Source organism: Periophthalmus magnuspinnatus, chromosome 3, assembly GCF_009829125.3.
Source record: "Periophthalmus magnuspinnatus isolate fPerMag1 chromosome 3, fPerMag1.2.pri, whole genome shotgun sequence".
NCBI lineage: Eukaryota > Metazoa > Chordata > Actinopteri > Gobiiformes > Gobiidae > Periophthalmus > Periophthalmus magnuspinnatus.
In genome coordinates this window covers 3,518,072-3,544,487 of record NC_047128.1, presented here as the reverse complement: position 1 = coordinate 3,544,487, position 26,416 = coordinate 3,518,072, and the positions used below count along the sequence as shown (strand labels likewise).

Here is a 26,416-nt window from a genome sequence, read left to right as displayed (position 1 = left end):
ACCCTTGTGCTAAAACAAACAGCTTAATATTCTAAACAAATATAAGCAAATAAAAACACATCTAAATAAAAAAAACAACATAAAAAATAAATAAAAAGAGTGAAAAAACAACAAAAAAGAAAGACATTTTTGCTCAACTAAAGACATGCTGCCGATTGATTCGTTGACTGATAAAGGGGCGTGGCAAAAGCTCTCAAAACTATTTCGTATCTCATGTATCTGACCCAAACTGCACTTACAACACTACACCTGCAGGGGGAGTTTATGCAAAAACGGCTATTTATACAGAAAAATGTACCAGCAAACAATTTGTAAAAACAGTAAACTTCTAAATCACGAGTTTAACCAGACTTTTTACAGAGAAATACCAAAAAAAAAACCACAAATCTTCTCCTTTCTCCTATAGAAATCCTCATAATATAAATATAATGGCTACGCAACTAATAAAGACTCCATCAATCGATTAATCAACTAAACGACTAAAGGCCCACAGACCTAATGGAGATGTTATTGCTTTGTCTGGAATGTACCACAGCATTGCATTAAATGTATGTGTTTTTCCATTTATTGAATTGCAGGAGATGTGGAGTTTTATTTATAAAGTGTTCACGCACAAAAATGTTACGTAAGCAAGTTTTCGTGGTAAGATTGTGAGCTGTAAAAAGACGACTTGACATGGAAATGAGCGGTGTGGTCCAAATAGGAAATGTGTTTGACCAAGTTTATGGAAGTAGGCCTGTTACAATAAATACTACATGGACTTTTTATTACATTAGATGGAACAATACTTTTTTTATTTATGGGTACCTTATTTTCTAGACTATAAATTGCACTTTTTTCATAGTTTGGCTGGGGATGCGACTTATACTCAGATGCAACTTATATCTATGTTTTTTTCTTCATTATTAGGCATTTTTTGGGCTGGTGCGACTTATACTCCAGTGGAACTTATACTCTGGAAAAAACTGTACTTTTTCTTTGTATTACTGGGAAATTGGTGGTTATATTTCTGTACTGCGATGAGATTAAAGCAGTAGAATTTGGTTTCAATATTATCGTTTATCGCACATGTGTCAAACTCAAGGCCCGCGGGCCAAATGTGGCCCTCCACATCATTTTATGTGGCCCTTGACAGGATAGATTAAAAGGTATGATGGTCTTAAGATGTCATTTTATTTTACATCTAAGCAAATGCATATGCAATATTTGAAACTTGAATAAGTAATAAACACAGAAACAGTTAACAAGTAAAAAAAGTAGTTAGATTTATTTTACAACTGGTCCTTTGAGGTCAGCCATTTTGCTGATGTGGTTCTTGGTGAAAACATGTTTGACACCCTTGGTCTATCGTCTGTATTTACTTGGATATTTGGAAGTTTATGTTTTGCCCCAATTTATTTCATGTAAAGTTTTATAGAGATTCGTAAGTTCAATTCCTTCCTGTGAAACATTCAACTGGTCAGATTGCTGGTGGACACTGCCTTATACACTGTCTGGCCAAAAAAAGTCGCCACCTGGATTTAACTAAGCAAATAGGTACGAAGGTCTATGTTCAGCAGAATGAGGTCAGCTGACACCTGAATATACTGAATGACCAGGTTATTCCATCAATGCATTTTTTCTTCCCTGATGGCACGGGGCATATTCCAAGATGACAATGCCAGGATTCATCAGGCTCAAATTGTGACAGAGTGGTTCAGGAGCATGAGACATCATTTTCACACATGGATTGTCCACCACAGAGTCCAGACCTTAACCCCATTCAGAATCTTTGGGATGTGCTGGAGAAGCTTTGTGCAGCGTCAGACTCGACCATCATCAGTGCAACAGGTGGAAAATTAATGCAACACTGGATGGAAATAAATCTTGAGACATTGCAGAAGCGAAATCGAAACAATGCCACAGTGAAGGCATGCTGTGATCAAAGAGTGTGTGACCTTTTTTTTGGCCAGGTGGTGTATCTGTCTGATGTTTCACTGTTCCTCCCTTCAGACAGATATAAGGCAGTGTCCAGCAGTAATCTGACCAGAACTGAACTTGCAGCTTGGATGAGCAGCCAAACATCTTACACTCCTACAACTTTTTGTCCAGTTGACAGACTTCATATTTTCCTCCACCACAAATGTTACAGTGCAGCTTTAAACTGTTTCTGGACTCAATGTTTGAACTCGGTATCAGAACTAAACCAGCGTGAAATGGAGAAATACAAAATAACAAAATAAATCAGGCTGAACCAGAACTAAACCAAAAGCAAAACTGTAAATTCAGTCTAATCTACATCTTAACAATGTCCAAATGTCCAAATGTCCAAATGTCCAATGTCCAGTTTTAGCTGATTCTATATCAAGACTAAACCAAAACTGTACTTGGTCTAAACTGGACTAAACCAGGCCAATAAACCAAGGATTATACAGAGAATAACTAAACATTTCATTTCATTTTGTTTTCATTGGAACAGCTGTGATTTATTAGAACAGCTGTGTTAGTGCTGTCTACTACTACAGTCGATACTATACTGTACTCAGTGTTGTGAAGTAACTGAATCTGTGTACAGGGAATATGTGTTCAGAATACCACTGTATCCTGGTACTGTTACTTTTTCATTTGGTGTTATTCTGAATATACTTCTAAAATCAAAGGAGGCTTCAAACTGCACAGAATTAGTGAGAAAAATAAAAATCTCAGCTCTTGTGGTGAGGCAGGTGAGATTATTCCTTTTCCAATTTGTGATAGGAAATGCAGAACAAACAGTGAAACAAACGCAACGCTTTTTTTAATCCTATGTCATGTTTTTGCTCTATAACTTAAATGCAGCTTGATGTAAAAGTACTCAAACTATTCAGAATACAGTACTCTGACTGGACCATGTATTCTCCTGTGTAACTAAATACATTTTCAAAGTATTCTCCCCATCACTGACTATACTACCAAACTACTATCCGGATGTAGCCCATAATACACTAAAATCATCATCATCATCAACTGGAGCTGAGTTGCAACCGTATCATAGCAACCAGAGAGCCAATCCGGAGCGAGGCTGTTGAAGGTAACGCCCCTTTCTGCCCGCACCACTGGTTTTGCAGGGAGCATGACCTTAGCAACGCTGTCAATCAAACATGTTGCTAACGCTATCGGGAGCGACCTCGGGAAAAGAAAGCGCCTGATTTGTCTGTTATTAATGTTTATATCTTGATTTACAGACAAAATAGTGGAATAAAACCACCTGGATCATGTAGAGCGGGTTAATACGAACATTTCAGACCAAAATGACGAGTCCGAGAGCAGCAGTTACAGAGAGGACACAGTTTTTCAATAGAAAGTGAATTGAAGCCAGTGTAAATGAAGCCGATGGTCACTTCTTATTTGGAACGGGGCGGCTAGCAGGTTAGCTACAGTCTATCATCGTATCCTAAACTTCAAAAGACTTCTCGAACAGAACTATTAGAAGTAGCACCTTTTCTATAGTTTGGAAAGTGAGAAATCCGAGTAGCATGTCCCGGGAATACTAATACGACACCTATACTCAGGCTGCACTCATTTCATATACCATCATTTGAACGCAGCAGCTTTTGTCATCCTCAGCAGGATTTATTTGGACATGGGTTCTGAGTTTGATTGTATTCTGTCAGAAGCTGCACCACCCACCGGCACGCTGCCCACCGCTGCTACATCCACGTATTGTTTGCGAGCGCAGTTAATAAATTTTGAATGAGACCGAACAAGGAAGAAAGGAAGTCCGGGGAAAAGTAGTGTTCTTTTTATTAGAGGACACAAAATAAAAATACACACGCCCTGAAATGTTGATACAAGGGCTTAAACATTGGTGTTGCGTTGGTTTTTTAAAGGGACTGTATGTAGCATTTGACCTCGCGATGCTAGCTCCACTGTTATTTTGAAATAAACAATACTGTAATAGTCGTATCCCATTGACTGGTCCTTGTGATTTATAAATACCGTATTGGATTGTGTTTTTGTGGCATACTGTGGCACTGAAATGCTCTAACATAGGACCTTGTTTGGTTTAATACTGCCAAATAACTGCTTTTTTAACCCGACAAGTCTACATATAGTCCCTTTAAACAAAACATTACAAAAGGCATATCCATTTTGTTCATAATGCAGATGAGATGAGACACACATGATCCTTGTAATACCATTGCTACATAAAGTCGTCTCTTGAGCCACCAGTTTCACTCCTAAACGAGACAAGAAATGCTCGTCTTTACAGTACGTTTTGTCGCTTGGCCTCTGTCTGTGATCAAACTCAACACTCAAACTCACAAGCAGACTGCACCCCGCTATCAGGAGCCATCTTTGTTCTGGTAGATTTGAAATGAGCATCAAGAGACTTGAAACCACATGACCAACAGCTATCTAAAAACCAATAGCAGCAAATGTAAGATAAATGTAAGTATATTTCCCAGTGAGTCAGAGCTCCTCTCCCACAGTCTCCTCAGCCTAAACTAAAGTCACCTAAACACTACAAAATGACACAAAATATGGTTTAGGCATCGGTTGAAACAGAAAAAAACAAAAACAAAAAAAACGCAGTTGAGATCCCAGTGTTTGTGATAACTGATGGACATAAGGTGCTTCTTCAGCATGTGGCACCGTTCTTTAAGTGAAGGCCAAATGTCTTTACACAAACCTATTCATTCACCACACAAACGGCAGATCCTTCAGTAGGGACAGATGACAGACCAAAGCCAGTACTGTTCCCGTATTTGGTCACTGAAGCAATGCATACAAAATTAAAAACGATTATTGGCTAGCACAGTGGGTGAGTCTCTGGAGTTCCTCGTGTGGTTGTGTGTGGTTACAAACAGGCAGCTGAACGTGGCGTCTGAGTGGCAAATGAATGTATTAAAGAATCATATATAGGCTTTGTTTTTATCACAATGACTTGAAAGTTATGATGGCACTTTTAACACTGAAAGTAAGCACATATATTGAATACCATGGGGGTAAGTCTGAAATCACTCCATAATAAAGGATCTGAGTAAAAACACGCGCTCATTCACTCACAAAATCAGCTACACTGTTCTCTACGGACATTAATTTGACAAACACACTGTATCAGGCAGCACGCACACTTTGATTATTGACTGCTCTCTCCTCTGCCCCGGCTGTCTCACTTACAAAGGCTTAGGCCAGCGCGTTTCTGTTCAGTTCACATTAGTGGGAAGACAGTGCTCAAGGGCAGTGACAAATGAGACCCATTCTTCAAGTATTCCTCTGCTTCGACCCCGCGCGCAGAGGCTCCTCTCTGTGAGGCAGCCTTTACCTTGGACTGGGACGGTCGAGCCAAAATACAAAAGTAGATTCACTAATGTCCACTTAATATTCTGTGGTTACCGTGACGAGGGCAGAGATGGGACCTCCGGGGAGTATCTTTGGCCGTGTGTGATTTTCCCTTTTGTCATGAGTGAATGTGCATATCATTAAAGGGGAACACACCTCCAGCTCAAACCACAGTGGGCCGTACCCCATCCCATCCAGCGCCCTTCCCTTTAAGGGCTCAAAGCTCTACAGTAGTCCAGCTGAGAGCTGCTCTTTAGTCAGTGCTTAGTCTAATAACTGTATTTGTTCACCACTCGCATCTGAGGAGTCTGTGGAGAGAACCCATTGGGTTTGGGGGGCACATCCGGCTTTAGGGATGGGGTCCGTTTCAGTCCTGTCCTGGGCAGAGACCCGTGCCCACTGTAGCTGCTCTGTCGGGACACAGAGGGCGGGTGACCCCCTGGCCCCAAGTGAGAGTCCAGTCTGGAGGGAGGGGTGGGGGGCATGTACCCTCTGTTCATACTGTGTTGGCGGGTGACGGATACCCCCATTGTTACCCCGTTCGGGGAGGTGGACAGGGACGCTCGATGAGAGGCACTCCGGTGGAGCTGGTACCTGGGCCGCTCCAGTGTGCCCCCCATGCTCAGGCTGCCCGTGGGGCTGGTGGGGGAGGGGGGAATGGGCACATCCACCCTCTTGGTGGGACTGTGCCGGGGCAGCGAGGAGGAGGGGGAGTAGAGGGACGCCTCACGGCTGGGGACCTTGGGGGGTATTTCAGTCAGTTCCTCCATAGGCTCCAGTGTGAGGTGCTGTCGGGGGCGGGGCCCGCTCTCCTCTTGGATGATGGCGTTGGGGTTGGCCACGGAGTCGTTCAGGTGCTTTAAAAGGTCATTAAGCGTGTTCCTGGCGTCCACAGACCTCTTGGGGTCCTTATGGCTGCGTTTGGACTCTGGATTTTTCTTCCTCTCGGACGTCCGCGGCAGCGTGTCGTCTTCGGTCGAGTCCATGCTGGGCTGCTCATGTGTGGCGTTGGGCAGCACCACAGCACTGGGGATGTGTGAGTGCCCCAGGGCCAGAGGAGTGTGATGGGCCGGAGATGAAGGCAGGAACTGGGGACTCTTGGGGGCCGAGTTGGACTCCTTCCGGGACACCTTCCCGTGAGCCCGTTCCCACTGGTTCTTGATGGGCTGCAGACCCTTCTGCTGCAGCACAGGGGTGGACTCGGGGGTGGGCAGGGCAGCGAGCTCCGGTGGCTGACATCCACCTCTGAGGATCATGGTCTTTGTGTCAGGTCCTGGTGCATTCAGGTCTTTGCTCAGGAGGTTGGTGTAGAGCTTAGGGCACTCCATGTTGGCCTGATACTCCTGGAAATACAAAATGCTTGTGTGAAAACTCATTGCCAGATTTTCATCCCGACACATCTATAACAGTGACTTTGATGAAAGGCTGGTGTTATAATGAGAACTGTACCTTAACAGGGCTGTCGAACAGTCCATTGAGTTTGACAAAGCTCCCGGCTGAGTCGGAGCTGGAGGGCACAGACTCTGGGTCCTTGTGAATCTGTCTTGGCTTTCGCAGGAACGAATCTCGGTAACAAAAGACAAAGAGTCCGGCCATGAGCGCTCCGATCAGGAAGGCAGCAAACACACATGTGATCAGGATGTTCATGTGCACCATCTGGTTCGTGTCCCCTGCCTGAATGTCCCATATACCTACAACAAAAATATATCTTTATGTTAACACTCCACTGCAGACGAGCCATCAAAAAGGCCTCTCAGTCACCAGCTGAAATGTGCATGTTCGTGAATACAATCATGCATAACTTTCTCAGCTAGAACCAGCCAGCCTCACACAATCTCATACATATTTGACCATGAGAAATAAATGGTGGCAGAAGCTGTTACCCACATCCGTCCAGCGTCTATAAGAATTGCTATGTTAGTGGAGAAAACGTGATTTGTTTCTTTTGCCATGCGATTTACCAAAGAGTTAGCAGTGTAGCCTTGTCTTAGGTGAGATAGCCCAATCGATCAAAAAGCTGTTAGGGAGAAGATTGGCACGTTTGTTTTGGAGAGAGTTTGTTAGTAACCACAGACATAGAAGGTGTTAGTCATTCCAGTACAGCCACTATAGAGACATCAGGCCCGGACAATGATTTACCAGCCCATAGGTGAATTGTTACTACAAGTAGAGTTAATAGATTTACACCGGCAGCCAGAAAGTAAACAAAAGAAAAAGTGCAAAAGAATCGATAAGGAAAGTAGGTGACAGGTGTAGTGCTTAGCAAAAGAAAGAAAATACTGTTGTACTACAAAAGTAAAGGAAATAGATTTTTAAAAATGTGATTAAAGTACCAAAAAATTTAAATATGAAAGTATAAGAAATAAGAGATTAATGTAGAATAAAATAGATAAATAAAATGTGTAAAAAATATTGCTGTTGCATGACAAAATATGTATTCTTATTTATACAACAATACTATTTAAGTAGGTTTTGTTGTTGTTCTGTACAGGTCGTGTGTAATTTGGCTTAAGTTTTACACCAGATGCCCATCCAGACACAATGGTACACAACATCTGTTTTTATCCAAAGTTTAATAGAGTAGTTTAATAATTGTAATCTTATGTAATGTATAACAATAAATATAATAGAAATCAACAGTGACCACTGACCTCCCTGGATCCAGAAGTACATTTCTCATTCATTTTTCCCATAGACTTTCCAAAAAAAAAAAAGTTTGAGCACAAAACCTATAATTTTATTCAAAATCTGTTTCTGAAACTTTATAATCTGCAACGTTATTTAAGTATTTAGCTGAATCTTGTGTTTTAAACTTGCTTAGCCTTTGAACTCTTAATATTTGAATTTTTCAGAAAAGTCAATGGGAAAAAAACAGTGGATATTTACTTCCAGGACCAGAGCGGGTGGTCATTGTTCAGCTCCATTGAATTTGATTGGTTATGAGCGATCCATAGTTAGTGCCAAGCATCAGCAATATCTGAATAAACATAATAGAAATACAAACTGCCATTAGGTGCATTGATCTGTGTAATCTACTGAGCTGCTTCGAGGAGCTCTTGAGGAAAGTGCTTTAGCTGCTTTCCTTCGGGCCTTACCCTCTTCCCCTTTTGAGCCTAAAGAATTGGACGTGGAGGGGTCGTCCTGCAGCACAAAGCCCTGGTCGTACAGCTCTGGGGTGGGCACAGTGCTGGGGGTCTGAGTGGGCATGTCTATGGGGGGCAGAATACGCCCTCCGCGGGGGCGCCCTGTGACGGGCATGGGGGACAACTCCATGTCTGTGGTAACAAACAAAGGGTTAACACACTTGGGCAAGACATGTTATTCTGTTGGGGTTAGTAGCAACGAGTCACTTTTGTTGTTAGTCTTCAACTTTGAACAATTATTAATTAACCGTGGCGGTCCAATAGAAAACATTTGTTGTTTTTGTGGGAGAAAAGTAAGGAGTTGGTACACAGCAAAGGAGATGATTGGGATGGTGCTCGGTCATGCATGAAGGGGGGTGATAAAACAAAACAGAAAGTCAAAAAAACAAGCAAAGTGATTTCTTTTTTCTTTGGTAGAGAGAGATGTGCGCAGAATTGTTTTGGGGGTGATTCGAGACAAATGGTAATGAAGCAAAGTGACGATTAGCATTCAAGGAGTCACATCGAGAATGACAAAGGCGGTGATGGTGGTGGAGGCTGAGAGACTAGGTTTGGAGAGGCTGAACTCAAGGTAACATGAACCATTTTGAGTAAAAAGATCAAACTAACCAGAGGTAGGATCGCCAAATGATTTGTAATCTGGAGCAGACGTAGTGCCCAAAAATGCTAAAAGAATTCAAAGGACACAGTAATCAGCATTAAGGGCATTCAGAAGCTAAGAATCTAAAAAGCTACTTCTTGAGTGCAGTTTATTTTCTTTAGCGATAGTGACAAATGGCACTCTTTCACGGTGTCCTTTCGCTTGCTCTGGGTCCGATCAATACGAGGTTCAGCTACGGTCATGTTCAACTGGTATCAATGAAGGAACAGCCACTTAAAAGCAAAAGTGCTACAGCGTTTTCCTCAGCTATAGACTTGAATTGAACCAAAAAATCCACTGCCATTTATTCGTACCAGCTGAACATGACTCAAGTGTGCATGTTCTGTATTGTAGCATTAGTTAAAGGTCCTATATTATGCAAAAAAAAGACTCTTGTGAGCTTAACGCCATGTTATAATGCTGTTACCTCATCAAAAACATACCTGGAGTTGTGTTTTGTTTCACTCACGCATGTTTGAGTAATCCTGGTTTATTAGCTTGTACATCTGCAACACTCAAAATGCTCCGTTCCACCTTGTGATGTCATGAAGTGGTAGTTTTCAAGTTAACACCTTAGCTACCTTTTACGTTTAATAGAATCTGGAAACTCCGGGTGTGAATTTGTCCAAATGACTCTAGAAATGAAGGTGTGTGGAGTTTAAAAACACACTGGAGCACTTCCTGTATTACCACATGATGACATCACAAGGTAGAACGTGGTGTTTTCCGTTTGAGAAAAGAACGCAGCTTAAATATGCAGGGTTTGTGTGTTAAACGTGTGTGAATGAAACAAAAAAAAACCAAAAAACACAACTCCAGGTTTGTTTGTAATGAGGAAACAACATTATAACATAGATCAGAAAATAGCGTAATATGGGCCCTTTAAAAAGAGGGTCATGTATTTTGGGTCAATATGCGTGTTAATTCTGTAATAGGCTGCACTGATTGGCCATAACATTATAACAACCCAATAATATGACTTTGCATTAAGCCGTAATTGAATATGTGGTGTTTTCTGCGGTCGTATTGTTATGGTCAATCAGTGCGAACAGGGGAAGTTATCAAAAAGGGGGTTACTTAAAGTGTGCAAGATGGCTTTGTGTTCTCATGTTTTTGTAAGCAGTTTTTTTGGCTGTTTTGTGAGATGTATGGCAGTATGGAGATGAGCGTTTTTACCTTGACAGTCTCCCAAATGAGCAGTGTTTCCAAGTTCAACATCTTGCTCAAAGCCATTTCTACAGATGACACAGGCAGAAATATTTAGTAAAAAGCTATCTCATTTACTCTGAATTATTTATGCATTAAAATATTTAAACTTACGCAACACCAGGCGGAATCCTCTCGCAAGCTCCAGTAGCCTTCCACCCACAATATGGATCCCTGGAAGCGATGCATGCCCTATTTTCACCCAAACAAACAATTGGTTAGAGGTGCTTTAATGTTTTGTAGGCCATAAAAGATATTCACAGGCTAAAGATCAACTCTGACGCCCAAAGTGGGACTAGTAAGAGACGTTTGACAAACAAGGACTATACTGGGTGTAAATCAGGACTAAACCAGGACTAAACCAAGACTAAACCAGGTCTAAACAATAACTAAACCAGGACTAAACCAAGTTTAAACCGGATCTAAACTAGGACTAAATCAGGTCTAAATCAGAACCTAACCAGGACTAAACTAGGATTGTACTAGGTCTAAACCAGCACTAAACCAGGACTAAACCAGGACTAATCCTGGTCTAAACCAGATCTAAACTAGGACTTTATCAGGTCTAAACCAGGACTCAATCAGGCCTAAACTAGAACTATACCTGGACTTAACCAGGTCTAAACTAGGACTAAACTAGGACTATATCAGGTCGAAACCAGGACCAAACCAGGACTAAACCAGATCTAAACTAGGAGTTTATCAGGACTAAACCAGGTCTAAACTAGGACTATACCGGGTCTAAACCAGGACTCAATCAGGTCTAAACCAGGACTAAACCAGGTTGAAACTAGGACTGTATCAGGACTAAACCAGATCTAAACTAGGACTATACCAGGTCTAAACTAGGTCTAAACCTGGCCTAAACCAGTATTAACCCAGGTCTAAACCAGGACTAAACCAGGACTATAACAGGTCTAAATATGCAAGACACACGTATGTTTGTGATGAGGAAACAACACCATAACACAGATCAGAAAACGGGCCCATTAATCGTTAATCGCTATGGCAATGATCTTATTTATCCATTCATTTTTTTCACCATTCTTAAAGCCCACACCTTCACACCCTCCATGGCTTTAGTTTTCTTACTTTTGGCAGTGCGAGTGCCTCTCACAGCGGCTCAGGGGCAGGCGGATCACGCAGCTGGAGAACGCCACATACAGACTGTGAGTGTCTTTGTCCAAATGCAGGGACAACACGCGCTTGTTGTCCTCCCGGTTCGACAGGCACCTGGGACAGAGAGAGGGATGAAACCTGATCTGATAACACTGATAACGCGTCTACTGTTGCCGTCTCAGTAGATAGAATCAATTGTGTGAGGTGGCAGTGCATTTTGTCAGCAACAATTTAACCTTTTAACAAAACAGGCCCCAAAGCTCGCATTAAACCATTCATGCGTTTAATCTTTTGCCTCCTTTTATTGTCGGTAGAGGTCATGGAGAGATCGAGCTTATATTGCCAACTGCAGACTTGTGACTGCGTACTTTCGTTAGATCCAGTTAAATAGAAAGTGAAGTGTTTTGTTTTTTGGGCATTTCAAGGTTCAGATCTTTCAAAGCAAGCTCTCAAAATTAGTTGTTAATCTTACTATACTAACTATTCACTCTCAAATTCACTCACTATGGATAATTTAAGACAACCTGCAGTGATTGAAGGTAACGAAGTATAAGAAGTAAAGTACTGTACTTAAGTGAAGTACAGGTGCCAAAAAATTCTACTTAAGTACATTTTACTTTTCCTTCACTACATTTGAGAGTAGTATCTGTACTTTCTACTCCACTACATTTTTAAACAGGACTGAAAATTAAAAAGTACTTTTCATATATATATATATGATTGTGTATATGAGGACCTTTGATTGTGTATATGAGGACCTTTGGTTTTGTCTATGAGGACCTTTGACTGATGGTGTATATGAGAACTTGGTGGTGTATATGAGGACTTTTCACTGGTGGTGTATATGAGGACCTTTGGTTTTGTCTATGAGGACCTTGGTGGTGTATATGAGGACCTTTGACTGAAGGTGCATATGAGGACTTGGTGTATATGAGGACCTTTGATTGGTTGTGTATATGAGGACCTATGACAAGTTGTGTATATGAGGACCTTTGAATGGTGGCATACATCAGGACCTTTGACTGGTGTAAATGAGGACCTTTGATTGTGTATATGAGGACCTTTTGTTGTGTATATGAGGACCTTTGATTGGTGGTATATATGAGGACCTGTGACTGGTGGTATGTGCTGAACCTAAAAGAAACTAAACCCAGACAACAGTAAAAGTCGCAGCTGCGCCCTCACTTGGCCTTGTTGAAGACGTCGATCTCCTCCAGTAGGACGCTGTCGTTCAGTGAGGAGGAGGATGTCTTGGCCAGGACTTTGAGCAGGATCCCGGACTCGGACCCGATGAAGACCACGGTGTAGTTCTTAAAGGGTCCGGCCTCATTGTCCACAGCCAACGCCGTCATTCTGTACCTGGACAAATGATGTTGTTCTGATTACAATTTGAGGATTGTTTTTCAGTTTAAGCGGATGGCTTAGGTTTTAGCGAATGTTCAGCTAATATATTGACACTTTGCAGCTGCTGTCATCAATATTCCCTGGGAGTGTGATGCTAACTAGAGGCACTGCTCTGTCTGAACATCTGTAACTGACTTTAATCTGATACTTTTTTAACACAATCTGACCATAAAAAAACTGACTTAGTTGGAACTACAACAGGTGAGATGATTTGTCCTGTCTCACATAAAATCACAAGTCACAAGCGAGCTAGCATTAGCCAACAGTTTTTCAGTTAGTCACTCTCACCTTTTTGTTGAAAATCAAACTCCTAAACAGAACCATGAACGCTCGGATTGATCACAGGCTCCTGAAAATGTACTGTTTAAATCCATTTTGTGTTTTTATCTTGAGTTTTCAGACGATCTTAAAACGTAGCAGGCTGTTTGCTAATGTGTGCATTGTGTATCCGCGCAATTGCTCAACATTTCACGATAGAGGTACATGTAGAACACCCCCAGAGTGACAATTCTGATACTATGGATTTAAATATCTGCCAATACCAGATATTAACTGATACTAAAAACGGCATTTATTACCTTAAAACAAAAATGAAATAAGACAAAACTGATCTAAATGTGCTGTTATTTACACCTCAAGTGACTACAGAACAGCTTTGTGAAAATTCAAACACTGAATTGATATCTGGAAGCTGATATCCAATCCACCAAAGTCTTCAGTATCACTATCACTACTGCGATTACTATTGCTGCTACTACTACTACTACTACTACTACTACTACTGCTGCTACTTTGTTACTTCGTTAAGTTTATTTCGAGCATAAACGGCACCGATAACCGTTGGCAGCATCAGATCGGTGCGTCACTACTGCTACAAATACTACTACTACTACTCCTATTACTGCGACTTTGTTTAGTTTATAGTTAGGTTTATTTTGAGCATTAACATTTACAGTATTTAACAGTGATAAAAGCATTATTCAATTTTACTACAACTACTCTCTTTGACTCAAATACTCAAGTGTCTCCCCATAACATGCACTATTTTCATTATAAATTTCCAAACATAAAACACAGTCGTCCCAGTACCTGACTCTGGTCTTGGTGAACCAGGGCTCGTCCCGGATGGAGGGCACGGCCGTATCCATGAGCGGGTGGGATTTGATAAACTGCAGCGTCTCATCCGGAAACTCCACGGAGCTCTTTAGAGACGCAGCTGGACCCTGCCCCGCGCAGCACCCGGGCCTAAAACACACACACACACGGGGGTCAAAGATCAAAGGTCACAGATCGGCCTGTACGATCACACTCTGGGGAACCGTCATAATAACGTTGAGAGCGCTGAGATGGATGGAAAGTGTAGGGAGGGGAGCAGGTGCCTTTAAGATCGCACAAAGGTCGTCCCCCCCTTTTCTGATATTAATTATACATACACATCATCAAAGATTTACGGCGGTAATAAGGTTGGACTTTGTCATTTGAATGGAACAAACCGCCAAAAATATACATGGTGATTGTAAACAGGTTAAATATGCAAGCTGCCTAATTATTCCACATTAATTATTCAGTGACAGCAGATGGAGCATGTGTGTGTATTGGGTCGTAGCTAATAAACTGATCGTTAGAAGTAAAATGATTTCGACAAGACGTTTTAAAAGGCCCATATTACTCTGTTTTCTGGTCTGTTGTATATGATGTGTTGTATAGCTGTTATTTACCCCTCAAATAACAAAAGAACAGCTTTGTGAAAATTCAAACACTGAACCGATGTTTGGAAGCTGATATCCAACCACCAAATTCTTCAGTATCACTGCTACTTCTACTATTACTATTACTACTACTACTGCTGCTTACTATTCAGCTTTACTACAATTAGTCTCTTTGGCACAAACACTTCTACGTCTTCCCATAACATGCACTATTTTCATTTCAAATTTCTAAACATATGTTATCATGTTGTTTCTCAAACTGAAAACACTCTGTTCCACCTTGTGATGTCATCATGTGATGGTACAGGAAGTGCTCCACTGTGTTTTTAAACTCCACACTCCTTCACTAGAATCATTTGGATCATTTCAGTCCTGGAATTGTCAATCTCTACTGAACTAAAGTTGTTTTTTTATCTCTTTTTCATGGGCACCCTGTTAAAAATACAGTACAAGCACAAAAACAAACAGAAACAACACAAATATACAAGTCCATAAAAAAACAAAACATTTAAACATGAGCTGGTGTGTGTAAGAGTTTTTTTGCAGATTATTAAATTGCGATTGTGTCACAAATGCGTCCAGTTTTGCTTTTCCTTGGAGTGCGTTCCATCTTTATGAAGAAAAACAGCTAAAATCCCTCTTTCCCATCTCTGTTAACTTGAAAACTACCACTTCATGACATCACAAGGTGGAACAGAGCGTTTTGAGCTTTGGAGACGTTACAGACTAATAATAAAGTGTTACTCAAACATGTGAGAATGAAACAAAACACAACTCCAGGTCTGTTTTTGTGGAGGTAACAGCATTAGAACACGGCTTAACGCTCACGAGAGTAATTTTTGTGTAATACAGGACTCTTAAGAAGCGACGTTGCGGTTCGTATTGTCTTTTTAGCAGGGGTCAAATTTAATGGCGAGTCCAAAATTACTCAATTAGTAGCGACTTGGGCGATTACTGCTGAAGCGTTGCGTGGCGTTAGCTCAGATCGCTCTCTCTGTTCCACTCGGCAGGTAATGGCTTCGGGGCATTGTTAGATGTTTTATGGCCAACATCAATTCCTCCAAACTTCTAACACCGTAACGAGTCTAGATTTAAAATGCCAGGATACAAAAACGTGCCGTGATTACATCCCCAAGTTACCCAAGGACATTGTTGGAAATATTTCAGCGTGTTTTAATCAGATTTATTGTGCTTGTGTCGCTCTATAGTTATAATCTACAACACCTGTGGATTATTATGTTAGAATTTGGACATTTTAAATCACAATATTCATCTAAAACGGCTTAATAAAAGAAATATATCTGCTGATTTCTGCGTTAGAAAACGGCGGTGTCCGATGGGAGCTGGCGTCGCCGTAATCGTCATCACAACAAAGCGCCTTGGAGCTGTTGGCGCCCCCTATGGATTGCTGCACGTAACACTAGAGAGAAGTAGAGTTCTTTTTAAATTTGCACTAAAATGGCTACGCAACGCTGTCAAATCCTACGCGTATCACTGATTAAGACAATTAACCAAAAAGTGTGTACGTCTCATTGGGCGTGTACAGGTAGAGGTGAAAACGGGGGTAAATTGGCAAAATGGCGTCTTGAAAATAAGCGATTAAAGATTACGCAAACACGAATCACTCCAAAAAACAACTTTAGGGACAGTAAATGAGAAGAAACAACTATAATATGGTTAAAAGCTCTGAAAAGTCCATGTTGCAGGTCTGCTTACCGTGGTTTAGGGAGTTTTTCATCTGGGAACGGGGTCCAGACAGAATCAGGAGTTTTCTGCTCTTTGAATCGTCCCATAAAGACTTTCTCGATATCGGCCATGGAAAAGGCACAGACAGCTGAACCCGGGATACTGTTAGAAATCACACAAAACACAGGTTAGATACTTAGTTTAATAGGGCATGAAAGAGCTAACTTGCGCCAATAGCTAACGTGCGCTGGGTACGTTTTCTTGTCGAGGATTATTGATGTCAGTTTCAGTAAAGGTTCGTAATAATTTGACACATCATAATCCATTCGTTACTATTTCGTGCTAAACTCAGCCATTTCGTTCAACATAATCACTATGCGGTCTAGTTTTGTGTTACTTGTGTTTTATTTTGAAGGCCCCAGGAAGTGGTCACAATGCATTATGGGTAACAGCACTAGAATTCAGTTAGATGAAAACGTGTTACAATTAGCGTACTTGTTGATGTTCAAAAACTGCTCATCTTGTGTTTGAAATCTTATCTACAGCTACAAAAGCAACGGCTGTAAGTTTAACGTGTATTTTGGTGACTTAAATAAGTTTATAAGCTCTTTTGTACCGATTGTTTTAGAACATGTTATTACCGAGCATTAGCCGTAGCCCGTGATCTTGCTAGCTCCGGAGCGCCACTTATTAGCATAGGAATACCGATATTCATGCATATTAATGACTTAATTAGCATACAAAAAGATTGCGAAAACATAGTGTGACTCGTTAAAGTAGCAGTTTGTGGAGTTGGCTATTTTCTGATGCATTTATTCTGTATTATTAAGCTAACGTACATTTATTTCTGTTTGTTTTTCTAGTTTCACTCGAGCTTTTCACACCACAATCATAAAGAATTGTCAGATGTCTTGAAGACTGTTTTAAAGGAGCAAGATGTTCTGTTTCCTCGCTCATGAAAGCTAAGTTTAGCTTGCTGTGCACGGTGTATCCAACATGTAGCGGTAACAGTACAGTGCGGCATTAACTTATTCATCTCTTTTATTTTCCATTAAAAGTACTGCTTCTCTTCATGGAGATTGCCTACTTTTATGCCATTCCGTGGAACATTCCAGGCTAAATCATAACATCCATGGAGAAATAATAAGGTTTGGGACCCTTCACCTAATAATTTGCATACTTCCCGCTTAATACGCTTAGAAAAACACTAAAAACTAAATTAATCAGATGAAAATTAACAATAAGAACATATTAAATGAGCTAAAATGAGAAATAAAACAAAGATTCAAGAAGACAAAACCCATTAAACTCACTTGAACAGTAAAAAGATTAGCTCCAGTTCATCTTGATCTTCCCCAAAATGCCTCATGAACATTTTTTCCAATTTGTTTTAGTACCCACCCATAACGTGCATTTTAGTATTACCAAAGCTAACCAATTCAGCTAATTTGAACAGTTAAAACGTCAGCTTCAATTAATCTTGATGTCCCCCAAAACGGCTCTTGGTATTTGGTCCAATTTGTCTTATTACCAACCCATAACGTTCCATTATTCCCTCTAACCTGTTCATCTGGGTGGTGAAGACCCCGACCACAGATGGGACCCCGTTGATGTCGATGATGTCAGTGATGGACTGGAGCACGTCGAAGTAGAAGAACGACTCTCCCGGGACGGAGCAGTTGAGTCGGGCTTTTACGAATGACGTCCAGTGCTTTTCCAAAACCCGCTGCGACCCCCCGACGTCGTTCTTACAGATGCGGGCCACTCGCGAATACACGACCTACGAAGGAACGGAGGGAGACGGGAGTTTAGAGAGGGAGAGGCTAAAATGCATCGTCAATTATGTATCGTCTGCGGGTTCTGGTCGTTTTAGGATGTGTTCACGTTTAAAAACAGGCACAGGGAAAATAGAACTAAACTGGGACTGAACCAACTACAAACTAACAAACTAAAACAGGACTGGAACAGGACTAAAGCAGGACTGGAACAGGGCTAAACTAGGACTGGAAGAGGAGCGAACCAGAACTAGAACAGGACTAAAACAGGACTAAACCAAGACTAGAACAGGACTGAACCAGGACTACAAGAGGACTGAACCAGGACTATAACAGGACTAAACGAGGACTGGAACAGGACTAAACGAGGACTGGAACAGGACTAAACCAGGACTAGAACAGGACTAAACCAGGATGGGAACAGGACTAAATCTGGACTATAACAGGACTATAACAGGACTAAACCGGGACTAAACATGGACTAAACCGGGACTAAACATGAACTGGAAAAGGACTAAACCAGGACTACAAGAGGACTAAACGAGGACTAGAACAGGACTAAACCAGTGCTAGAACAGGACTAAACCAGGACTACAAGAGGACTAAACCAGGACTAGAACAAGACTAAACTAAGACTAGAACAGGACTAAACCAGGACTGGAACAGGACTAAACCAGGACTAGAACAAGACTAAACTAAGACTAGAACAGGACTAAACCAGGACTGGAACAGGACTAAACCAGGACTGGAACAGGACTAAACCAGGACTAGAACAAGACTAAACCAGGACTGGAACAGGACAAAACCAGGTCTAAATCACAACTTAATTGGGGCCAAACCAAGACATGTGTGAAAATCCATTCAAGATACTGCTTCACCTAAGAATTGACTAAAACTACAAAAACTTAATGGTCCTACATTACACAAAATGGACTCTTTTGAGCTTTTAGCCGGTTATAATACCGTTACCTTCTCAAAAACAGACCTGGAGTTGTGTTTTGTTTCATTCATATGTTTGAGTAAAACTTTATTGTTAATCTGTAACATCTCCAAAGCTCAAAATGCTCTGTTCCACCTTGTGATGTCATGAAGTGGTAGTTTTAAAGTTAACATAGATCAGAAAATAGTATCATATGGGTCCTTTAACGTTACATTTTTACTGCAAAACTCTTGGTGTTGGTGTTTTTTTTTAACTTCCTTGTTGTTTCTTACATCTGAGTAAAACTGTTCAAAATTGTAAATAATAATAGATATTTTTATTATTGGCATCAGGTTAAAAAAAAATCGTACTCGTCCCTGAACGTCACGTCGCTTTGAGAGAGCCACTAAAACACTTCTGCTTCTTCAATTATGTATCGCACTCGGCTGGAACGCACACACGACTTAACACAGCCATCTTTGTGCTGGAAAAGTGTTGGGCCTAACTGGAGCACAAACATTCAAAAGTGCTCATTCCAGCGTTCTGTGGATGTGCACATTACACAGGGAGAATAAACGCAGCAGAGAGCCAGTTGGTTCAGACATTTTGAATAATTTACCAATGCAAACCTCCGTCAGAGGCCAGGTGTCACCCCGGCATTAGTCCGGCTGAAATATTTATGAGCTGGATGCTGACGGAGGACTTCCTGTTTTAGGGCGAGGCGCGGTCAACAGTGAGGCGGAGTTTAAATATGGGATGTTTTGATGATATTTAGTTATTATTATTATTAGCAGTAGTGGTAGTGGTACTGGTAGTAGTGGTAGTAGTAATACTGGTAGTGCTAGTAGTGGCGGTAGAAGTGGTAGTAGTAGTGGTAGTGATAGGAGTAGTAGTAGTAGGGGTAATGGTAGTAGAAGTACTAATAGTACAGGTAGTGGTGGTAGTGGTAGTAGTAGTAGTAGTAGTAGTAGTAGTAGTAGTAGTAGTAGTAGTAGTAGTAGTAGTAGTAGTAAAAGTGGTAGTAGTAGAGGTAGTGGTATTGGTATTAGTAGTAGTTGTAGTAGTAGTATGATGGTGGTAGTAATAGTAGTAGTGGTAGTAGAAGTGGTAGTAGTAGAGGTAGTGGTATTGGTAGCAGTAGTTGTAGTAGGAGTAGTAGAGGTAGTGATAGTAGTAGAAGTGGTAGCAGTAGTAGTAGTTGTAGTAGGAGTAGTAGTGGTAGTGATAGTAGTAGAAGTGGTAGCAGTAGTAGTAGTTGTAGTAGGAGTAGTAGTGGTAGTGATAGTATTAGTGGTGGTAGTAGTAGAGGTAGCGGTATTAGTAGCAGTTGTGGTAGTGGTGGTAGTGGTTGTAGTAGTAGAAGTGGTAGTAGTAGAGGTATTGGTATTGGTAGCAGTAGTAGTAGTTGTAGTCGGAGTAGTAGTGGTAGTGATAGTAGTAGTGGTGGTAGTAGTAGAGGTAGTAGAGTAGGTAAAAGGAGCTGTTAACTTGAAAACTACCACTTCACACAACATCACAACAGTCTAACCTGTTAAATGCCGTACGACGCAATATTCCTGGCAAAGCAAACACAGGTGACAACGCTCACCTGGAACGTCTTGACAACATCGGATTCTAACATTAAGACACTGGAATTCCAGGCATTAAACACATCACTCAAAGTCTAAATGGGAATGAGCACAATCCAACCAACAGGAACATCTGACAGCTACAGAAAAACAGGTTTAGTCACTGCACAGCGCGTATACACACTGCCTTTAATGCCATTTCATGTCTTTTCCTTCTTTTCCTGCTTGAACAGATCCTTCCATTGCACAAAGAAATCACTTAAACTAAAATTTGGCCGCGATATGAACAATTTTGGGCTTCGTTGAATGTGTGAGACCAAAGCGTGGAATCTCCTGGAGACAGATCCTCTCCATGGGTGCACTGGTTTTCATACATTATCAGAACATTCACAGGAAGCGCTGGCTGTTGAATTTTCGCGTTCATCCTGTCATCACCCAAACAAAAAGTACTCGGGCTGCTCGCTGCCAAACACAGACTACAAGCCCGTTTCCTGGCGAACGTCCCTTCCGATCCGCGCAGAATATGGAATAGCTGCTGGAGCGCTGATTTGCTAAGTTTTCACACCACGCTACACCTCTGAGAAAATATTTGGCTTTCAGTTTCAGTGTTAATGGACTAGAAATGGGCATTAAAAATCAGGACAAAATCAAGGTTGGAACCGTGACTAAACTGGAATTAGCCGGCTCATGGGACTGGGATTAAAGTGACACATATTAATATAGAACTAAACCAGGACTAAGAACTCTGCCAGAACTAAACCAGGTCCAAATAATTCACTTTAAGTTCATTCTACTTGTATATATCTGCATATTTGGCACATCTTTTTGAATTATTTTGAAATGTATTAACACATTTTTAGGTAATTTCCCATGTGCAACAAAGTTTAAGTCTAATTAGGCTTAAACCAGGACTAACAACTACGCCAGGACCTAAATCAGAACTAAACCAGGAGTAAACTAGACTGAACCAGGACTACAAAAGGACTGAGAACTCTACCAGAACTAAACCAGGTCCAAATAATTCACTTTAAGTTAATTCTACTTGTATATATCTGCATATCTGGCACATCTTTTTGAATTATTTTGAAACGTATTAACATTTTTTTGAGTAATTGCCGATATGCAACAATAAACCAGGACTAAAAACTATGCCAGGTCTTAATCAGAACTAAATCAGGACTACACAAGGACTAAGAACTCTGCCAGAACTAAACCAGGTCCAAATAATTCACTTTAAATTGATTCTACTTGTACACATCTGCAAATTTAACTCTTTTTTTTGTTCTGTTTGACTTATTTTTAAATGCATTACCACTTTTTAAATCTTGGTTATTATATTATATTTTTGAGACTGTATCCAAGTAATTTCTCATGCAGATCAAAGTCTAATTAGGCCTAAACCAGGACTACAAACTATGACAGGCCTAAATCAGAACTAAACCAGGACTAAACTAGCCAAAACTAGACTGAACCAGGACTACATTAGAACCAAGAACTCCCATGTGGATTAAAGTTTGTCTAAGTCTAAATTATGTAAATCCTAAACCTAAACTGGCCTAAACTAGGACTGACCCAGGAGTAATCCAAAAGCCCACATGAACCAATAACCAGGCCCGAAGCAGGGTTAAACCAGGACTAAAGAGTGAGGCCAGTACTCGGGGGGGTCCCGCCACCGCACTTTGAGAACAACCACCTCCGTCAGTTCTAAACGTGGGCCGAGGTGTTTGCGGTCTTACCTTGCCGAGATTGCTGTGCTCCACTGCAATCTCGCGGTAGAAAAAGTACACATAATTCCCGTATTCTGCTGCGTGCAAGAAATGGGGCTCTGGAAAAAGAGAGAGAAAGAGAGAGAGAGAGAGAGGGATGGGGGAGGGAGGGATGGAGAGAGAAAGAGGGAGAGAGAGAGAGACAGTTGAGAAGTGTATTTGTGCAGCGTCACCACCAGCAGAAGCACACTGAACATGTTGAATATTTCAGGGATTTGTACAAGCTGTATATGACGAGGGGTGACCTAGATTGCCTGGGAGGGAGCTGGCCATATCCCCTTCGGAGCTTGGCAAAAGAGAGAAGGGAAAAGGGAACGTTTTAACTTGCCAAAAACAGCTCTGACAACCGGTTCGGACTTGATACAAAGCGCCATTTATCATAGGCTGTTTATGGAGAGGTTTAGGAGAGGCCCGTCGGCTCATTTTTCCTCTCTGTATCAGGCTCTAACTCATGAATGAAAAGTGCAGCTACACCACAACAGGTTCTGAAGTAGTTTTATGTCGTCCGAACGGCAGGAAAACTCTGGATGTTTAGCACTGGGTTAAAATACTGGATCAAGTTTATTGGCGACTGATATAAGCAGGACTAAAGCCTCGTTTCTACTGGGTCGCTTTGGAGCGGATCGGTACGGCCCAAAAGTGTCTACGATGTCTAAAGTGAACCATACCGCCCCGTTTGAGGGTCTGACCTTGAAGGGTACTAGCTCCCAGCGGGATTTAGAGCCGGATCAACACGAAAACAAGACAGTAAAACGCATCTATCAACATAAAAATTATAATTTCTCGCCAAACGTTGACTTGATCTTGTGATAAACCGCTGTATTTCCAGTTATTGCGAAAACTATCACAAAGCTAGCATGCAGCTAACAGCCGTTTCCTGTTTATCGACGCACGGCACTCGTTATAAAGATTGAATATTGTTTTTCTCTTGGAACTCGGCTGGAGGGATCCGCACCAAACAGACCTGCTCCGAGGCCCAAAGCGAACTACTCCAGTGGAAAAGAGGCTTTAGCTAGCTGTTTTAAAGCCGCTCTGTGTAACTTCTCGCTTGCTTGTCTCTGTGGACATGTTTTTGCTGTGCCTGGAATGTTCCGCAGTATTGCATTAAAGAGTACAAGATGAGCAGCCGACACCACTACACCACTACAAGTTTCAGGTAAGGCAAGTTTTTTATCAAAATTTAAAATGCCCATAACGAAATAAAGGCTAATAATGTAATGCCATACTGTGCATCACTCAAACATTGCAAACATCTCCATGGAGACAAGCTGGTGGGGTTTCCTGCAAATATTACGCAGTGCATCTTTAAGTTTAAACCGTATTTAAAGTAAGGAAGACAGGTTTTTAGATTGTGGATGGAGTAGATGTAATTTTCGCCATTTTATTATGTAGAATCTAGTGTGTTTACATATATTTTCTGACTCCCATTCGACCTCCATAATTGAAAAGAGTCGTCTTGGAAACTCCATCCACACCCCAATGCACTCGATAAACCCCAAAAAGTTAAGGCAAGTTTTGTTGAAAAGTTTGCGCCTCTATCTGCGTCGGAAATGGCATGCTTGTTGTGTGATTGGCGGGAAGCGGAGTGAGGCAGGAGTGATTGTGAGTGATGAGGTGGCTTACCTTTCAGCCATTTGGAGTCATATTTAATAGTCCTCAGAGCCGATCCATCTCCCATGCTCCGATAGATGACGGAATCACTCGCCTGGAAGTCTGCAACTGTGGCAGAATACAGCTTCCCCTCTGGAATTAACCAAAGAGATCCATTTACAATTTGACGATAAGCTGCTGCGTACACGTAGACTAAGTAATGTGTGAAAGTGTCAGCATTCTGAAGGGTTTTACGCATTTCCACGGCTTAGGAAATCACTTGTTGTGCCTGAAGTGGTCATTACTTAAAAATTCTGCTGCGTTCACACTTGATTTCGTTCAGGTGTACTCCTTATGTAGACCTGGTCCTAATCTAGTCCTGGTTTAGTCCTAATATAGATTTAGTCCTATTCTAGTCCTGGTTTAGTTCTGATGTAGACCTGTTTCTAATCTAGTCCTGGTTTAGTTCTGATGTAGACTTAGTCCTCTTAAAGTCCTGGTTTAGTTCTGATGTAGACCTGTTTCTAATCTAGTCCTGGTTTAGTTCAGATGTAGACCTGTTTCTAATCTAGTCCTGGTTTAGTTCTGATGTAGACTTAGTCCTATTCTAGTCCTGGTTTAGTTCTGATGTAGACCTGTCTCTAATCTAGTCCTGGTTTAGCTCTGATGTAGACAAGGTCCTATTCTAGTCCTGGTTTGGTCTTGGTATTACTCCAGTCCTAGTTAAGTCCAGGTTTAGGTACTGGTTTTGTCTTGGTCCAGTCCTGATGTAGACCTGGTCCTAATTTAGTCCTGATTTAACCCTGATGTAGACTAGTCTAGTCCTGGTTTAGTCCTGACATAGACCTGGTCCTATTCTAGTCATGGTTTGGTCTTGGTATTATTCTAGTCCTAGTTAAATCCAGGTTTAGGTACTGGCTTTGTCCTGGTCTAGTCCTGATGTAGACCTGGTCCTTTTCTAGTCCTGGTTTAGCCCTGATATAGACCTGGTCCTATTCTGGTCTTGGTTTAGTCCTGATGTAGACCTGGTCGTATTCTAGTCCTGGTTTAGCCCTGATATAGACCTGGTCCTATTCTGGTCTTGGTTTAGTCCTGATGTAGACCTGGTCCTTTTCTTGTCCTGGTTTAGCCCTGATATAGACCTGGTCCTATTCTGGTCTTGGTTTAGTCCTGATGTAGACCTGGTCCTATTCTAGTCCTGGTTTAGCCCTGATATAGACCTGGTCCTATTCTGGTCTTGGTTTAGTCCTGATGTAGACCTGGTCGTATTCTAGTCCTGGTTTAGCCCTGATATAGACCTGGTCCTATTCTGGTCTTGGTTTAGTCCTGATGTAGACCTGGTCCTTTTCTTGTCCTGGTTTAGCCCTGATATAGACCTGGTCCTATTCTGGTCTTGGTTTAGTCCTGATGTAGACCTGGTCCTATTCTAGTCCTGGTTTAGCCCTGATATAGACCTGGTCCTATTCTGGTCTTGGTTTAGTCCTGATGTAGACCTGGTCCTATTCTAGTCCTGGTTTAGCCCTGATATAGACCTGGTCCTATTCTGGTCTTGGTTTAGTCCTGATGTAGACCTGGTCCTATTCTAGTCCTGGTTTAGCCCTGATATAGACCTGGTCCTATTCTAGTCCTGGTTTAGCTCTGATATAGACCTGGTCCTATTCTGGTCTTGGTTTAGTCTTGGTCCCATTCTAGCCCTGTTTTAGTCTAGGATTAGGTCCCAGTTTAGTCCTGACGTAGACCTGGTCCTATTCTAATCCTGGTTTAGTCTTGGTCCCATTCTAGTCCTGGTTTAGTCCTGGTTTAGTCCAGGATTAGGTCCCAGTTTACTCCCAATTTTCATGTTCATGTTTATGGTTCAAGAAACTCTAAAGAAACAAACTGCTGATGTCTTTAAAATGTCTTTTTAGCATCATTGTGGTACCAATATACGTATTTAATATTAAGACTTTTCCTTACTTTTCCAAATCTAAAAATACACAGGACAAAACCAGGGCAAAAACAGCTCTACACCAGAGCTAAACCAGGAACACAGCCCGAAAAACCAGGGCAAAACCAGTTCTAAATCTCAGAAAGAGCATCCATTATCAAGACAACAGCTAATGGGGACCCTAATAAACTAAACCAGGTCTACCTCCAGAATAAAGTACACTTCAACTCTAACGAAGCCTTAACTGCATGGTAAGTTACGACTACCATGGGTTTCGCAACAATCCTACTTCTCCTCATTGCTTTTTTCCTCTCCTCTTACAAGGGCCTAATTGGGTGAGTTGTTATCGCTGCAGGCTTTGTTTTAGCGTGGCATAGACACAGAGGTGATAATGAGAGCACGGGTAGAAACACATTAGATCCTCTCCAACCAGAACAAGTGTTTTTTTTTTTGCAGTATGTGGTATGCGTGTGTGCGAGTGGGTGTGGGTTAGTGGGTTTTGCCTGACCCTTACCGGCAAACAGGGCTACATTAGTTTGCTTGGAGTCGAACGGGCAGCGCGCCAGGCCATTGATCTCCTCCCCGTCGAATTCAAGGTTATCCAGCTGCAACATCACCCACACAGTAAGACACAAGGGACACGGGAATAACAACAGACAAACT

General features: G+C 41.6%; 1 protein-coding gene across 6 annotated transcripts in view; it reads right to left on the bottom strand.

Annotated features, from left to right (window-relative positions):
* Positions 1–3,963: 3,963 nt before the first annotated feature.
* Positions 3,964–26,416, bottom strand: part of sema6dl (sema domain, transmembrane domain (TM), and cytoplasmic domain, (semaphorin) 6D, like) — a 49,853-nt gene continuing 27,400 nt past the window's right edge. For 2 of the 6 annotated variants that reach the window (XM_033991773.2, XM_033991772.2), the window contains exons 7-20: positions 26,268–26,358; positions 23,860–23,979; positions 22,207–22,295; positions 17,771–17,988; positions 16,239–16,370; positions 13,903–14,058; positions 12,595–12,768; positions 11,383–11,523; positions 10,405–10,482; positions 10,261–10,319; positions 9,054–9,110; positions 8,397–8,576; positions 6,751–6,992; positions 3,964–6,644 (exon numbers count right to left, since the gene is read on the bottom strand). In XM_033991773.2, the coding sequence (XP_033847664.1) occupies positions 5,571–6,644; positions 6,751–6,992; positions 8,397–8,576; positions 9,054–9,110; positions 10,261–10,319; positions 10,405–10,482; positions 11,383–11,523; positions 12,595–12,768; positions 13,903–14,058; positions 16,239–16,370; positions 17,771–17,988; positions 22,207–22,295; positions 23,860–23,979; positions 26,268–26,358 (2,811 nt within the window). In that variant the 3' untranslated portion in view covers positions 3,964–5,570. Of the gene's footprint in view, positions 6,645–6,750; positions 6,993–8,396; positions 8,577–9,053; positions 9,111–10,260; positions 10,320–10,404; positions 10,483–11,382; positions 11,524–12,590; positions 12,769–13,902; positions 14,059–16,238; positions 16,371–17,770; positions 17,989–22,206; positions 22,296–23,859; positions 23,980–26,267; positions 26,359–26,416 lie in introns of those variants that run through there. The other 4 variants (XM_033991774.2, XM_033991775.2, XM_033991776.2 and 1 more) reach the window with 4 other exon arrangements.